At 39.1% G+C, this 16,315-nt stretch overlaps 1 protein-coding gene across 2 annotated transcripts in view; it reads right to left on the bottom strand.

Moving 5' to 3' along the window:
- MICU2 (mitochondrial calcium uptake 2) overlaps positions 1 to 13,765 on the bottom strand; it is a 143,263-nt gene extending 129,498 nt beyond the window's left edge. For both annotated transcript variants that reach the window (XM_061457666.1, XM_061457667.1), the window contains exon 1: positions 13,497 to 13,765. In XM_061457666.1, coding sequence (XP_061313650.1) covers positions 13,497 to 13,745 — 249 coding nt within the window. In that variant the 5' untranslated portion in view covers positions 13,746 to 13,765. The remainder of the gene's footprint in view (positions 1 to 13,496) is intronic.
- Positions 13,766 to 16,315: the final 2,550 nt, after the last annotated feature.

Raw genomic sequence — 16,315 nt, 5'->3', positions numbered from 1 at the left:
CACAACCAAAAGCACATCACTGTTGTCTCATGGTTACCTCATCATAACCTGGTCATCATCAGTTGCTCATTAACTGTCTATTCAAAATGTACTGACAGAGAAGATACAGTCTACAGCATGGTGTAGTGACCGAAAGCTTATGCAATTTTCCCAGTTACAGCAGCTGGTCTAATAAAGACTATCGGCACTATCAACTTTGTTTTGCCAAACACATTCACAGGGACACTAAATGGGTTAGAAGCATCCCTCAGGCATGCAGTGATGGGAAACTTGACCATCTCTATGTCTGAAATAACAAAATAACAGTCAGATATGACCTCCAGGATGACAAGGAACACTGTATGCATGAAGTGCAACACACTTCAAAGAACTACTAGCAATTTCTAAATCCATTTGTGGTGCTCTAGTCAGATCAACTGGGTATTTCTGATGGTCAGAAGCAGATGTACATAACAGGAATTTATAGAGGTGATATGTGATCACACATGCTCTACTGAACCATATGGAAGGGTCTGATTCCATCATATTAACACCACATCCAGAATTTAATCTCTACAAAGCCTGGCCCAGAGCCACTCTGTCTACTTCCCATTAACTGCCAACTTCTAACTCTGTATTCAAAGCCAAGCCCAGTCCAGCCTTTCTGCTTCAGCAATGGAGGAAGCAGAAGCAAGCATTGCTTCCTGCTGGCAAGTGGCAGTGCAGAGCAGTCCCTCACATGGAGTCTGCTGGTCCTGGAAGTGATGAATAGAGAGTGATGTAACTTGCAGGTTATGCAAAAGAGAGAACACCCAGGACAGTCTGCACAACTTCATGCAGCAGTGTTTGCTGTAAGGAAGAGTTTCCGCAGTGAAGGCTCCCAGACCCGCCAAAGATCTAATTAACAAGTAGAGGATGAAGGAACAAGAAAGATGCCCTATTACTCCCACAACTACAGTCTCACAAATGCTTCCCTCAAAGGATTCATCCATGTGATGACTCTCGGGATAATCACTCCCTGTTTGCTGTCTGTATGAGTACTCTGCAATACTAGAAGTGGTACTTCCTGCCACTGCCACAGAGAATGAGTGTGCACTGCATAGAAAAAGCTATCTGCAGTGAGACATTATATACTGCTTTGAGAGTTTTACACCAAGGAATCTGACTATGAATTGCAATTTTTTTTTTTTCAATGCATCTTGATTACATTGCTGTCATTTCAGAAGCCATACTGTGGGGAAACCTCTTCAGTCCAAATTAGAAAATGAGGTACCCATGATAAACATACACTAAGCAGATGGCACATTAACAGTGAAAGTGCATTAGTTTTTACAGACGTGTTCACATAAAGAATCTGGTATTCATTCAAAGTCTGCTCAATTAACACATGCAGTACTTCTGGTGCACCTGAATCTTTCCATTTTTCTTTATATTTTTCACACTTGAGGCTGAAGAGAAGTAAGAAAATAAAACTGAAGAATAACAATCAAATACCATTTGGAAATATGACATTGTCAGTTTTCCAAATCTAACAGCAGCTGGGAAAAAAGTATGTCAGCAATTTCCTACAATGTTTTTCTGGGAGACTAAGTAAGAACATTCCATACAACGGGCATATTCAGAAAAAAAGAAACACTGTGTTCTAGGAAAAGTAATTTTATACACTTTATGCTGTTTATTGCCCATGATGGTTCTTCAGCTAAGTTGAAAATACAAAGTTTGAATAGATTTAAAAAATATCCAGAAACATAAGATTTTCATTAGCTTTTACTCATTTTGTTTTCCATGTTGAGTCCTTCCCAAGGTCACAGTCTAAATTCTGTTACTTATAATTTTTAGGTCTTCAGTATTCTTTGTCAAGAAAGTTGAGAGAGCTCAAGAAAGGCAAGCACAAATTTCTTTACGGAAGTGCTTAACCACAGCCCTATGTGAAAAAATGAACAACCATCCTTTCCTAGAAGGAGAAATACTGCACTAGTAACACACACACATGCAACAACCACCAAGCTATATAAAAAAAATATCCAGCTCTGATATAATACAGAAAATTACTTTGGTAAATTATAATACACATTTTAACTGTATATCACAAAATAAAGCATGGTTAGCTATTATAAATTAATCCCAACATATTTTAAGATTTTACTGAGAACTTTCCATATGGGAAGGTCTGGCTACACGCAAATGAAAAGAGTTCGCAGAGCTTAAAAAAACCACTTAAGTAAAGAATAAATAGCAGCATGCACTGCTAGATAATCTGCTCGAGGGTTAGAAGAAAATAATTTCAGACAAAATAAGTCACAGCACAAGAAAAGCATCTGCATATTGTAGAGCTCATCCAACTGGGCATCAATGGAATCTGCATATTGTTTAAGTAGCTCTATTTCCATCGCTCAGTTGTTCCTCATGTGCTGACAAACATCCCTCACCTAGCCACAGGATTTCTGTAGAATCAGAATATGAAAGGTTACATTTCTCTGACTGTAAATTTACTAGAACATGTGACCATGTCCACGTTTTCTATATGGCTACTCTACACCAAAACAAAGTAACTGTTACGCAGGATGGAGCCCTGCTTTCCAGGAGATTGAGGAACTGATAGGAAAGGAATGAATGAATTCCCTGTTTTGCTTTGCTTGTGTGTGGCTTTTTGCTTTGTCTATTAAACTGTTGTTATCTCAACCCACAAATCTTCTCACGTCTTGCTCACTTCTACACTCTTCCAATTCTCTCACAAGTCCCACTGGGTGGGAGTGAGCAAGCAGCTGTATGGTGCTTAGCTGCTGGCTTAGGTTAAACCATGACAGCTCACTGCAAAAAGCAGAAAAGCTACTCTTCAGTTGAGATGCATCTCACAAAGAACAGTTATGCATTAAGAACCAGAAGTCCATCTAATGTGAACAACTAAACCAAGTACCAGTTCTCCTCATTCATCTCCCTACTGGAAAGTACAAATTTCGTATTACTGCTTTACATTAGGTAAAAGCAATCTAAATTGCTCCGGGATACACTGGTTTCAAATTGATGCACGTTTTGTGGTGTTGTTTTTTGTCTTTTGGAGATTACAATGTTTATTCCTGCTATTTCACATCTTCAGCAGAAGCCTGTCATTTCTTATTATTATTCCCAATTACATCAGTGATACTGCTGTATTCCCTTATGCCTAGGACCATCAAGCATATTTTTCAGTACAAAAGGGTGCCAGATGTTTTATCAATCAACTTTACTGCATTCCTAAGAACCATATTCTAATGTGTTCCCCTCACAAAAATGAGCAAGGGAAAACATTTCATTTTGTGACAATTCCAGACTACTGAGACCACTAGATCACTTTGCATTCAGACTATTTAAGGTTACAAAGTAAAGGTAAAAAGCATTATATTAGTCTCCAAGCTAAGTATCATTTTGATTTTGCACTTCCTTAAAAACATCAAACTACCAAAGAAGTCCACAGTTGCTTCAAAAACAAACCTAGTGAGAACTAGTACAAAAGCTGTACTGTAGCCCCAAACTAATTCTTCTGTTAGTTATGGCATTAAGATCTGGTGCCTTATAATTTTCAAAGTTTTAGAAAAGGAGAAGCAGGTGGTCAAATAACATGGTCAATATGTAACCATGAAGACTTCTGCACTGAAAAACAAAGTTCACTTTGACAATTTTGAGAGAATATAATACAATTACCAAATCCATTTCACCACAGTGAGCAATATGACAGTACAGAACTTTCCACTTTTCTCTTTGGCAAGATTTCACACTGGCATGTGCACAAAGTCAAGTTCAGAGCCCAGCCTGACTTGGCAGCCCACAGCCCTCTGCCTCTCACAGGGCCACCAGAAGGAGCCTTTGATGGAACTTCAGGCAGAATTCATCCTTTAAATTCCTGGCACATCTGACAATTTAGATAGATTAGAGATGTTTAAAATAAATGCCATAACTTTATTATTAACACAGTATTTATTTTTTTTTTAACTGCATTCACACAGTCTGCATGTGTAGTTTATATATATGCATACTACTATATACTTACTAATATATAAAGTATAAATTCACATTATAGATATGTATATGTATGTAAAGCTATAACTTGACATGCAGTTCAATGTATTTTAATATTGCATTATAATTTAGTAATAGATTATCAATATAATGTGGCAGCATCTCAAGTAATACACCTTATAAAATAAAATGCTTACTTTAAAAAAAGAAAGGCAAGATTAAAGAAAAGGTATTTCTGTCAACACTGATTTCCTTCATTTCATATAAATTTTTTATATATGCTAGATTTAGTCTCTGCAGGTTTTGCAGGCAAAGGAGTTTCTCCACTCGTTTAGCAAAAGAGCAGGGAAGGTATCAGGGCTGATAAGATAATATTTACTAGCTACATCTGCTGTAACTGCTTTTTATAGACTCCAACAGCGCAGGACAGTCACTCTTGAAATTTCTCCTATCCTGAAAGGGACACAAACACCTTGAGGAACTACTTTAAATGATGTTTGGTGTTTAAAGCTGACAAGACTCCCCCCTCTTGTCTTTCAGTTCAGTCTAGTAAAAACCTTCAGGAGTAGCAGTAAGGAAATATAGCCTGCTACATGTATTCTGAATGAGCATTTCACAGTTTCATCTGTCATTTAGACAACATTACAATGTATCAAAATTTAGTGACCTAAAAGTACCCAATGCAGAAAACAGGAGACGGAATAAACAGACCTAGTGCTATTGTTACAGCTATCACCAGTGAAGTGGGTATTAAATTTTCTTCACAGCACAAATTAAAGTAGATTCGAAGTTATTTCTTTTTCTGGTTACCTTATATTTCCAAGATGCTGACCGGCTTGTTATGAATAGCCACATTCAGCCAGCCACAGTCTTTACACAAATGTCTGCAAGGACATGTAATACAGAGCAATTGTGCTAGTCCAGCAAACACATTTGAAAAACAGTACAAAACAGCAGCAATGGGAGAATAGATGTTACTGCTTGTACACAACATATTATTTCTCATTAAAAAAGACTAATTACTGTTCTGTTCAAAGTTTTTGTTTTGTTTGGTTGTTTTTGTTTTTTGTTTATAAAACAAAACAACCCAGAACTTCCATCTAAGCAACCAGATAAAAAAAGATACATTATGATATCTGTTTGAAACCACCTAGATTATTTACTGGAGAAAAAGTCTCATATCCCCAGTAAATAAATAACAGATCTTCTCTGGGATCTTTGTGGATCTTTTTCAAAAATCAGAATATTATTTTGGGCAATTATTTCTACTCAAAAGAGTATTCTTTTGATTTTCAGGCAAATTATTATCTGTCTATGTTTGTCCACTAACATAAACAGCCAAAGACTCTTAAACACCAACCATTTATTACACTGCAATTAAAACAATAACTAAAACCACAACAAAACCATGCAGCTTCACTCACCCCATCTGTCCACATGTATCAAAATGCCTACAAAGAATGTTAATTAGATTTTATTTAATCACTGAAGTCATATAAGAAGAGTGAATTCAAGCAAAAGGTGACAGGTCAGATGAAAGATAGGGGTCAAGGTTAAAATTTAACTAAGACTACATTTGACATCATGTTGGTTTAGTATCAATGAAGACACCTGCACGAAGAATCTCCATGCACATAGAGAAGGGAATAAACGTAAATATTTTCAAAGCCAAAAATTTCAGGATATAAATATCTCAATTCAAAAAGCTGACAGGGATAGTGTATATTTAAAGTTTAGAAACAAATGCACATCCATAAGTAATATTTAAGTCTATAATTAATTATAACATCATGGTCCTACAGATTCCATACTCTCAATACCACATTCTATTTTAGGCATATAACATGACAATGTCCGTATGTCACCAATGCTGAGAATGATGTTTGTGATATATTTAATATCTCAGTTATTGATTTAGACTGCTTGCTGGATACCTGATACATACAGTATTTCCATAACACAGTGAAATACAGAATTAAACAAGAGGTAGCTAAGGTTACCCTGGTTGGCTGCACAAGAGGAATAGTTTCAGAAATACTGAAGTATATTTAGGAAAAAGAAAAAAAAAAGATCAGGGTAGGTTGACCTGGCAATCTAATTCCAAAGGGCTCTTCTTGCAGGGGAGATTCATGTTTATTGATGCCTAAGAAGTGGACAAATGTTTAAAAACGCATTTTTGAATTTTCATAATATTTTGGGACTGTTAATTGAAACCCATTAATTTTAGATGAATCAGGAGGCAACAATATTATGAAGGCATTTAAATGCACAGAACCAAACCAATTATATTGTCATACTTCAATTTGCTTCTAAGAAGGATGGTAATGAAAAAACTTAACAGGAATGTATTCATATGATATACCAGAGTTAGAAGATATATGCATGAACTGTGTTTAACTGTCTCTTTTGTAGCCATAGACTATCAATATCTCAGTCATGTAATCAAAAATTGACTACCCATTTCCCGCTCAAAACCAGGCAGCATGTAATGCATCTACCTACAGAGCTGACTGCCTTGTCGTGACCTAAGATAACACTTTTTGTAATATTTATTGAGACAGTAAAAATAGCAGTGAAGAAACAGCAGGATGTAAACCATGGAGTTGGCCGAGGGATGCCACCACATGGCTACTGCTCACTGCACCTCAGTAAAAAAACATCATGGGTTCAAGGCACCTTGAATCAAACTGCATCCCCCAAAGGCTGCCAGTTTTGCAGATTCTTCAGTGGGAAGAAGATTTGAAGGCATCATCTGGCAGATGGTTCAAGGTCCCAACCTGAAGATGCAGTGAGGAATCTCTAACACCTTTCCATGTGTGTCTACAATCAGGACAGAAATCCAAGGCTGTGCAGGGGATCACTGCCTGGCTCCATGCACTGCACCCTGGTCTGCTCCATACAGCATAATGTGTTCTGCCACACAGACAGAACAACCGTCAGCAGCAAAACAAGATGCAAGAAAATTTAAAGACAACATTTTAAGGATGAGACAAGGTAAAGCAGGGGATAGGTTTAAAAAAAACCACCCAAAAATATAGCCCTTAAAGATTCTCCAACCTACAACAGCAAAGTAATTTTAATGATTTTTACATAGTCTTGTTTTAATACACAGATTTTAAGCATTAATGATGTGACCATGTGGGCAGGTTTGCACCAGCTGAACTCAAATATAAGGCTTCTCTGAGGTCTGCAAGCTATCACCGAGTCGCATGTTTGATGTGGATTAAAAACATTTGCATTAAGTTTCAAAAGCCTGTTAAAGCATTACGCTGTAGACTTTTATTTTATACATGCTTAATTTTACTTTGTGAGCATCCTAGTATCTGCTGCATGCGCTGCTACAGCTGCATTCTCAATTAATTTCTAATAGAATAAAGACTTAGACATAAACACTTTTAAATATTACTTAAGATACAAAATCTATTTTAGGATTTTTGATCCAACAAAAGTGGACAATTTTTTTTCTTTTTATGACAGAGTAAGAACAAGAATCTTCCTGTATATTTCTCAGATTAGACTGCATGTATTTTTTCTGGTTTTATTTTAGAACCATAGTCCTCCCTCAAGGCGATTCCATATATGATTACAAATCCTTATGCAATTTCACTCCAGGTTCTATATTTATCAAAACAATCTTAATAGCAATGTTCTTTCCTCAGCATGAACCAGGCTTTTAAAACAAGATTGCAAAGAGACCCCCACAAAAAGTCCTATTCTAACAAGATTTTCTAATGTCTTCACAACTTCAAATGCTTACACATAACTCATAGATTCAATAGTTCCTACAAAGACATACACTATTTTTTTTTATATTTGGTGACCAAACTCAAATTCCACATATATACTTTCTATCTGTCAAGACGAAAAATCTTTCACATGCAGTTATTATGCACAGCTTGCCTTCCTAAGTATTATCTATTACAAAATATATTCAGAAATATACAGAGTCAGAAAGTGTGGGCTAAAAGTAGTGCAAGCATAATCAAAGTCATTAAGTGGTCCCGCATACAGAAGATGTGTAAAAACCCACCAAAATCCCACAGCTACACACTTCTTCCTTCCACTGTTCTGAAGTTGCCGCTTCAAATGATCTAAACAAAATGTTGGTTTTGACATGCACTCATTACATCTGTTTTAGAAGCATATGTATTTTACATGTTTATGCCAGAAGCTACTAATAACTAACACGTGACACGCTTATATTAGACACTATTTCGCAAATCATCTACTGATTTAGGCTGGAAATTTCCCCTGAGTGAAAACCATGCACAATACACCACAACTTGTCTAAAACAATTATATCTCAGTACTCATCTCTTTGGAGACACAGTGCACATTTCAAAGTGTCACCAAGAAACACAGACAGAACTTCAGAACTTTATAAACCAGTTTTATCAACTTCCAAGTCTGAGAGTCCAGAGACATCTTCCAAACTCCTGATAAACTTAAGTTATATTTAATTTAAGCACTCTCCCTAGATTATCCTATGAACTGTGGCACTGAGTTCTACAGAGCCCTAGGAATTGTAAAGAGGTCCTCCAAGTATATTATTTTCCCTTTTCCACAGTGGCAGAACCAAGCAGGTCTTCCCTGACCAAACAGGTGTTCAGGGAATTCTTTACAGTACTTTGGTTTCTTTAAATAGGTTAAGGCAGTAGTTACAAAATATTTTTTTCCTGGTGGTTACACATGTAGCCCTGGAAAACTGATCTAAGCTCTAGTTTCAATCATTAAGTATTTTAGTTGCTTGGAATAAGTTTCCTTATCATTATAACACACAGTTACCACTATGTGTGTTTTACCTTTGCTTAAGAATCATTAACATTGGAAAATGGTGAAACATACAATATTTGTTTAAGACCTCCAGGACAGGAATCAAGAATTCTCTTATCTGTAAGAACTGTAGCACATTGCTGATGCAACACCGCAGTAGTATAAAAGGTAAGATAGAGAACCAAGTCACTGCAATCATGTAACAGAATGTACCAACAAGGACAAAAAATGCTGTTAATAAACGGTGTTTTCCTCTTTACCTCAGGCAAACCATATCAAATTTTAAGTACCAACAAATGCTCCCATAACCACAGAAAAAGAATGCTGAAAAAAAATCGTATTTATCAGCAAACAGAAAAGACTTTGCACACGAATAACTTCATATAAGTGCTAGCGACAACTGCAGTCAGTCTCATTTCGAAAACAGTGACTTAGACTGAGAGCAAAATGTGACACTGCAGGGATGGCAACTTTTCAGTGGTGAATCAAATCATGTTTTCTTTCTGAAGATAGTGACTAAACATATCCATAAAAAACTCAGCAGGGGCAGGAGACGATGACTTTGGCAGCCTGCTGCTTCTCAGTTTCCTTATCATTTGCAGTTTGTGGACATACAAGATCGATGTTATGATCCCAGGTTACAAATTCCTTTGGAGTGGGAAGGCAGGAATCATTTACTCTCATAAAATGAGACAGCCTCCCAATGTGTGCCATTCCAAATTCACTTGCATGCTCTTTGACAATCAGGCACTTGATTCTTGAGCTTGATAAAAGGAACCTAACTGACTGCAAAGCTGACTGGTGATAAACAGCATACTTTAACCAAATAATTCCATCAGCTTTAGCCCATATAGTGCCACATTAGTATTGCAACTTGCAAACTCCAAGATAATAAAGACACAGTAGACAACACTGTAAGTCTGATCAAGGTTAAAAACCATATGCCACTGTGGCATTTAAATTACACTACTAATGAAGAAAAGCAGCCTGTATAGTATAACTGCAGTGTGCAGTGCAGTTTGTAAATTTTTAACCTGTCTGTGTTGGTTTGAGTAACAATAAAAACATTTTAAGTGAAATTCAACATAAATCTTCATTCTAAAGTATTGGTAGAACAAAAGCTTTTACACACTGCCAACCCCTTTATACAAGCTGACCAGTTCATTTCATGTAAAAAAAAAAAAAAAAAATCCCACCCCTCCCCTCCCCCCCCCCCCCCCCCCCCAAAAAAAAGTTAGGTTTTCCCAGCACAGGCTGACGTAGTCTAGGATATCATCAGGGTAGCTTCACTGGTACATAACAAGTGCAGGTAGAGCTAAAACATTGTATCAATAAACAAACAAACAAACAAACAAAAAATACAAACAAAAAAACCAAAACAAACACAAAGGATTATGTTAACTGTGCTATAAAATCTTTGTAGAGATTTATAATCAGCACTAAGGAATTATTCCAATACATATTAGTTGTACATTTCTAAACAGTAGATCAGCAAATACAGAATGAAATAAGTTCATAAAGCACTTACTGAAACTCAGTATGAAAGATTACATCTGAGGTAATCTTACACTAAATTTAGAAAGTTTTATTATTAATATGCTACTTGCTTAATGCAAGTTCTCAGAACACACAGTGGCAGTGAAAATGTTGATAAACAACTGGGCCAGAAAAAGTTTAGAAGACCTCCCAAACCCAAAAATTTATTGCCAGAATAAACAACAATTATATTAGAAAACAGTAACCAAACATAAACCACTACAAATTAAAACAGATACTACCCATACAACTCACAAGAAGAAAACAGATTAACTGAACCTGCAAGACCTTTGGTTCTGCAATGACTGTAGGCAGGCTGGACTTCATTCACTCTGAGCAGAAGTCAGAAGTGCCAACAACCAGTATGAGTGGGATTAAACCAACTGCAGCAGTACATGAGGACTGGGATTAAATAAAGATATAAGATCCTAGGTGCCAAAGGTATCTGTTGTTGATTTTAAAATAATTAAAAGCTTTAGAAGAAGACCAAATACTGAATTTACAGAACTTTAGCTTCACAGTGTTGTTTGCCAGTTTCAATAGCGAATCATAGCTCTAAAGTTGTCTAAGAAGGAATAGCTGAAAAAAATCTATTTTGATAGAAACTAGTTTTATTGAGACTAATAGAAAATCTAAATAGAGTTATCAATTTCAACTACTTAAACTAAACAAGCAGCAAGTATTTACAAGGAAGACTTTGCTGAAAAATATCAGATAACATAATATTCTGTTGGCTCTTTACAGCACTGAGGTACATTGCCACTTTGTCAGCTTCACTTTGTCAAGTATTTTAAGTAATCACAACCTATTCTGCAGTAATGAATTCCCATAGATTTAGATGGGAAACCAGGAAGCACTGTAGCATAATCTCATTGCATTCTCAAGAGCAAATACTAGGCCTGGTTAATGAGATATAAGCATAAATAGTTCCACTACATATTCCTTTATTCCACAATGATAATGAAAATTATGTTGCTTAATTTCAAATACTTGCTTTAACCTATATTACATATCTATGATGCAAACATTTCCCCTACATAACATACTGCAACACAACCAACCAGTTCAGAACTGGTTGCCAGTAAAATCAAAAGCAAGGATGTTTAAGACTGGTTATAACAAAAAGGACTTAACAATAGAATGTAAAGTTATCCACTGTTAGAATGTGCAAAGCATCTCCATTTAACTGCACAAGCTCTGAACTGAACAAATATCACTTCAAAACATGAGATGAATGCGATGTGCCTGTTTCAGCACTCTGTTTTGCTTTTGAGTATTTCCTATTTCTGCCAATAAAAAACTACAAGGAACATCTAAACTTAAATGACTCACAGCCTGCTACTTTAGCTCTGTTACTCTATCCCTGACAGCTTTTACAATCCATTTCCTTCCACTTTCACTTTATTTGCCTTAGTGTTACTCTGCACAGCCAGTTCTTAGGTGGTTTAAAAAAATTCAATACATTAATTGCAGCAATATGGAGTACAAGACATATGGAGAACTTCTGTGTGCAACTATGGCAGCATCTCCAACAGTCATTTTACTGGACAAGAAAGAAGTTTAAATTGAATAAACTACTTAACACTGTCAGAATCCAGCAATTTATTAACTCAAAAAATTAATTAAATAAGCTGTAGACTTTTGGACTTCCCCAGAGCATTCAAAAGTGTATCTTTAGGACTACCCATGCATTTCATGGAAGCTACTCCATGAACACAGTAGCAGCAGTATTAGATCACTTCACTCACTACCCTTTAAAAAGTGATTACTTCCTGCATTGAACACTTTTTATGTATACCTACACATACACCTACTTATGCAAGAGTTCCATACATATGTGAAATTGCTCTCAACAAGAGGACTTCTTAAACATAGCACAATGCTTCCAAAAAAATCATGTAACTGAATATAAAATCATATTCTGTTGGCTCTTTAAAACAAAGATATGCTTCCAGTAGGATTACTAGTGAAATAGTAGATGCCTTCCCTCACTATGACCTGTATACAGAAAACCAGCTTTAACATGCTATCCAAGAAATTAGAAGTAATAGTTAACCTATTTAGAAACATGCTTATTTTTTAAAAAATGGAGTTTCCTAAGAAGATGCAGCTTAGAAATTCCACAACTGAGACTGCAATATAAAAAAATACAATTATTCTTGCTCTTGACTGAAGAATAAAGATTGATATCTATGCCTGTAGTTCAGCCTATTCAGTATGTTGAGACATGACACTGAAGCACATAAACTGTTGAACACTTCCAGAATTTCACAAACATAAATAGATTAATGGTACTGCAAGCATATGCTGACCTCTTCCCCCATACCACCAAAACTCTCTGGCCTAAAAACATTTGGTTCTTCCAGTCTTGAAATACCTGACCAACTTTAATTGGCAGTAACAACTCTTCTGAAGGAAGAACGGAAAAATGTTCACGACCTCCATAAAAACAATACAGTTGGGAAGCATAACTGTATTTTGATCTTGGGAAGATTATTTTGTAAATAATGTGCATCTGCCCTTGAACATAACCTTCTAAGTGTGTACTGATGCTCCAAGGCAAACTACATGCAAACATCCACAGCACAGCATTTTGGATGTACTAGGAGAAAATCATCCCGTTATGTGTGAAGCATTTCAAACAAAGTGCGAGATATAAAAGCACTATTCTTGCAAAATACTCCTTTTTTAATGGGAAAAAGGTGCACAACTGACTAACAACATCTGACGCGCAGACCAGATATTATGGAAGTATCAACCTCTGAAAGTTACCAGCAAAGCATGGAGCTCTGAACAGGCCGTGTGCTTGTGCAAACCACACAGGTTCATCAGGTTGCACGACTAGGGCTGTAAAGGGAGCAGAGGAAACGCTGGGTGCTAAGGCAAACCCTGCCTTCTCTCGCGGAAGAAAACAGCAAACCTCTTGTCAATAGGGGAAGCAGGACTAGCGTGACTGACACATTGCTGAGCCCGGCTGCTGCAAGGGGCCAAGGACGCGCAGTATCTGCTGGGCTACCTGAGCGACGAGAGCTCCCACAGCCAGGTCCTGCCTCACAAAGCTCAGACAGGCGAGGTCTGACCACTGCGAACCCCTGCCCGCCCACAGCCCACTCCTCCGCACCCGGCCCCGGCTCCCCGCCGCGGCCCACTCGGCCCTGCCCGTCGGCGAGAGACGAGGCTGCTGGAGAGGGGATGCTGCTGCCACTTTTTACCTGAGCCAGGACCACGGGGAACACGCCCGTCCGCCCGCTGTAACACGTCGCCAGGGTGCCTCCCCAGACCGCGGCTGCGGCGGCGACCCTCCAGCTGGGTAGGCGCCGCTGGTTCCGAGGGAGCCGCAGCCCGGCGAGCCGCCCCCTCAGCGGAGCGCGAGCAGACGCCACCAGCACCGCTCTCCACGTCGCCATCTTCCCGGAAGCCGCGGTGGCGCCACCGACATCGATCCGGCCCTTCGGCCGCATGCGCAAAGCCGGGTCCGAGGCCGCGGGATCGGTCGCTGGCCGCGCCGGGGGGGCGGTGGCGGCGGCGGGTCACTCTGCTGTTGGGAACGTGCTGGCCTAACTCCGCTGGCGAGAGAGAGGCTGCCTGCATAGTCGGAGGGGATGGAGCTGGCAGAGAGGTAATGCACGCACAGGTGTGCAGGGTCTCACATCAGTGACCGGCGCCGCAGGGCTGCCTTCTTGTCTTGGAAACGCGCTGGGCTCCCGGTCTCTCCACCCCGGGCCTAGCAGGTCTCTCAGTGGTGAGGGGTGGCAGCCGGGCCCCCGTTTCAAGCGTTTCGTTGAAAACAGCTCAAGTGGAGGGGCAGGTCGGCGGGCAAAGGCCCTGCGCGGCCGACCCGGGCCCTCCTCCGGGAAGAGAAGCGGAGGGCCTGACCACTGCCGGGCTCGCCTAGCAGGTACCTGGCGGAGCGAGAAGGAGATGTCTGGAGTCTCGCGTTTCGCTTGTATAAGGGAGGACAGTAACCAAGGCCTCGCCTGTGTAGCGGAGAGTGAAAAGTGGCGATGCTTGTAACGGTCCTCCCCCTGTGTCTCTCACAGCTTCATGTTACTCACTGAAGTGATTCTTCTTCCAGAGCTTTAATCACTGCTGAGTACATGAAGAGCAGTGGGTCACGAACTGGGTTTGAAATTCTGCAGGAAGCCCAGTATGCAGAGTATGGCAGGTCTGGTGAACTTGCACTAGCTGGGCTGACCTGACACCGAGTGCTGTGCAGTTGGGGTTTTTCCAAGTGTCAGAGATGTCAGGTATGGATGCGGTGCTATGCTTATGTTCCAGACAAGAAACAACAAAAGCAGTAATACGTTTAGAACATCTTTTTCAAGGGCAGAGTAGGGTTTCTCATTAAATCCAGGTGACAGAAGGTATGCTTACAGAAACTGTTATGGTAGAGGTGATAACTGAGAACATTACAGATTGACTTGACCAGGACTGATTACTTATGTCAAAGAAAACTATTCACTGTGAATGCTTCAAAATGCTTTTTTTTTGTCCACTACCATAGTTTTAACAAAGCTCTCTATGCCTTGATAAGATTGAATTGGTTGATCACACTGTAATGTTAGTTGATCACTTTCAGACATCGGGCCATCTGGGAATCAGTGAAGAAGTGGAGAGGAAAGCTGAATGTCATTTGTACATTGGCAGTGCCAGTATCCATATTTTTGGAGTTGTTGACCTAATGGCTCCATGTGAATGTGGGAATAGACTGGGGAAAAAACTGCTGTATGCAGTTTTCCATTACTTCAGTCTTTGGTTAAAGGCCTTCAGAAAGTACTCCGTCCATTTTAGCAAAATATAACTTTCACCTCTTTTTGATACAACATCCAGTACTATGCTGTCAGCATTACAAATGCTGTGGTATAGGCTCTGAAATACGGAAATGCCTTTTTGCCCTCTATCCACTAACAAACAGGGATCATCCATGAGTGCCATGGAAGGAATGTTAGTTCACTGTCCTTCCCTGACCTGAATTCAGAGTCATGAATTCAGTTTCATAGATGGTAATTTCAGTCATCTAACTAATGGAATCTCAAAATTTGTCCAGTCTTCCATTAGCATGTGTTGTTCACTGAGTGTCATTCTGTGAAGTGTTTGAGACATCCTCAGGAATGTGCCACCTGAGTCCCTAGTAGGATACAAACCCTTCAAAAACACCTTCTCTGGGGAACACAGATGACTGCTCATTGCAAAATCACCCAGGAGTGCAACATGCAGGATGAATGGTTTCCATCTCTGCAGACTAATGTACATTGCATAATCTTTTTCCTATCCCCAGAGACCTAAAAGTAACTCACACAGGAAAATACTTTCTAATCCCCAGATCCTGTAAAACAGCAGCAAAATCTCTCTATTGTCATACACAAACACACACTGCAGAATTCCATTTCTGCTGCAGAGATGTAAAACTTGGAGCAAATTCTTTTTTCCCTATTTCTACTCCCCTCTAGACAGACAACATATTTTCCATCCCAGTCTTATAGTTTGACACTGAATATTTGCACAAACAGATTAAGAATATTTCCCTTTCTGTGTCAGCCAATAACAAGCATTTCATGAATGCTGGCAACACCCTGAAATCTTGTAAAGGATGCCTGAGAGATCTGAATTCTGAATGCAGATCCCTTGACATTGAACACACAACTACAGCACAGGTAAGCAGGTTTAGTTCAGCACCCTGCCAGCCTTTTTCAGTTTTCCTTTGAGAAAGAGCAAAAAAGTAGGTCATTTGTCTTCCCTCAAATGACATTCCTGACTGGAACAGATACAACTGCAGTGTGGATGGAGAACTGCTCTCCTATGACTGCAAGCATGCAATGCTGATTGGGAAACTAAGTGTCCTTAGCCACCCCTTCTCTCCATGCAGTAAATTCTCCCCATGTGTGCAGTGTCCAGGAGTGCAAAGCTACCACTGCGTTAATGTATTGCTGTAACCAGGCTGGTGTATTTGTGGGTGCTAGAACATATGCCTAAGTAGCTTGGAAACTCTTTGCTATTAAGACATAGTTCTGTTTCACCTCATGCAGAGCTA

This window comes from Pezoporus flaviventris, unplaced genomic scaffold, assembly GCF_033815535.1.
Source record: "Pezoporus flaviventris isolate CSIRO_AGI_PZ_B2104156 unplaced genomic scaffold, CSIRO_AGI_Pfla_v1 ptg000025l, whole genome shotgun sequence".
NCBI lineage: Eukaryota > Metazoa > Chordata > Aves > Psittaciformes > Psittacidae > Pezoporus > Pezoporus flaviventris.
Note: the sequence above shows the minus strand (reverse complement) of the source record. Positions and strands in the feature narration are given on the sequence as shown.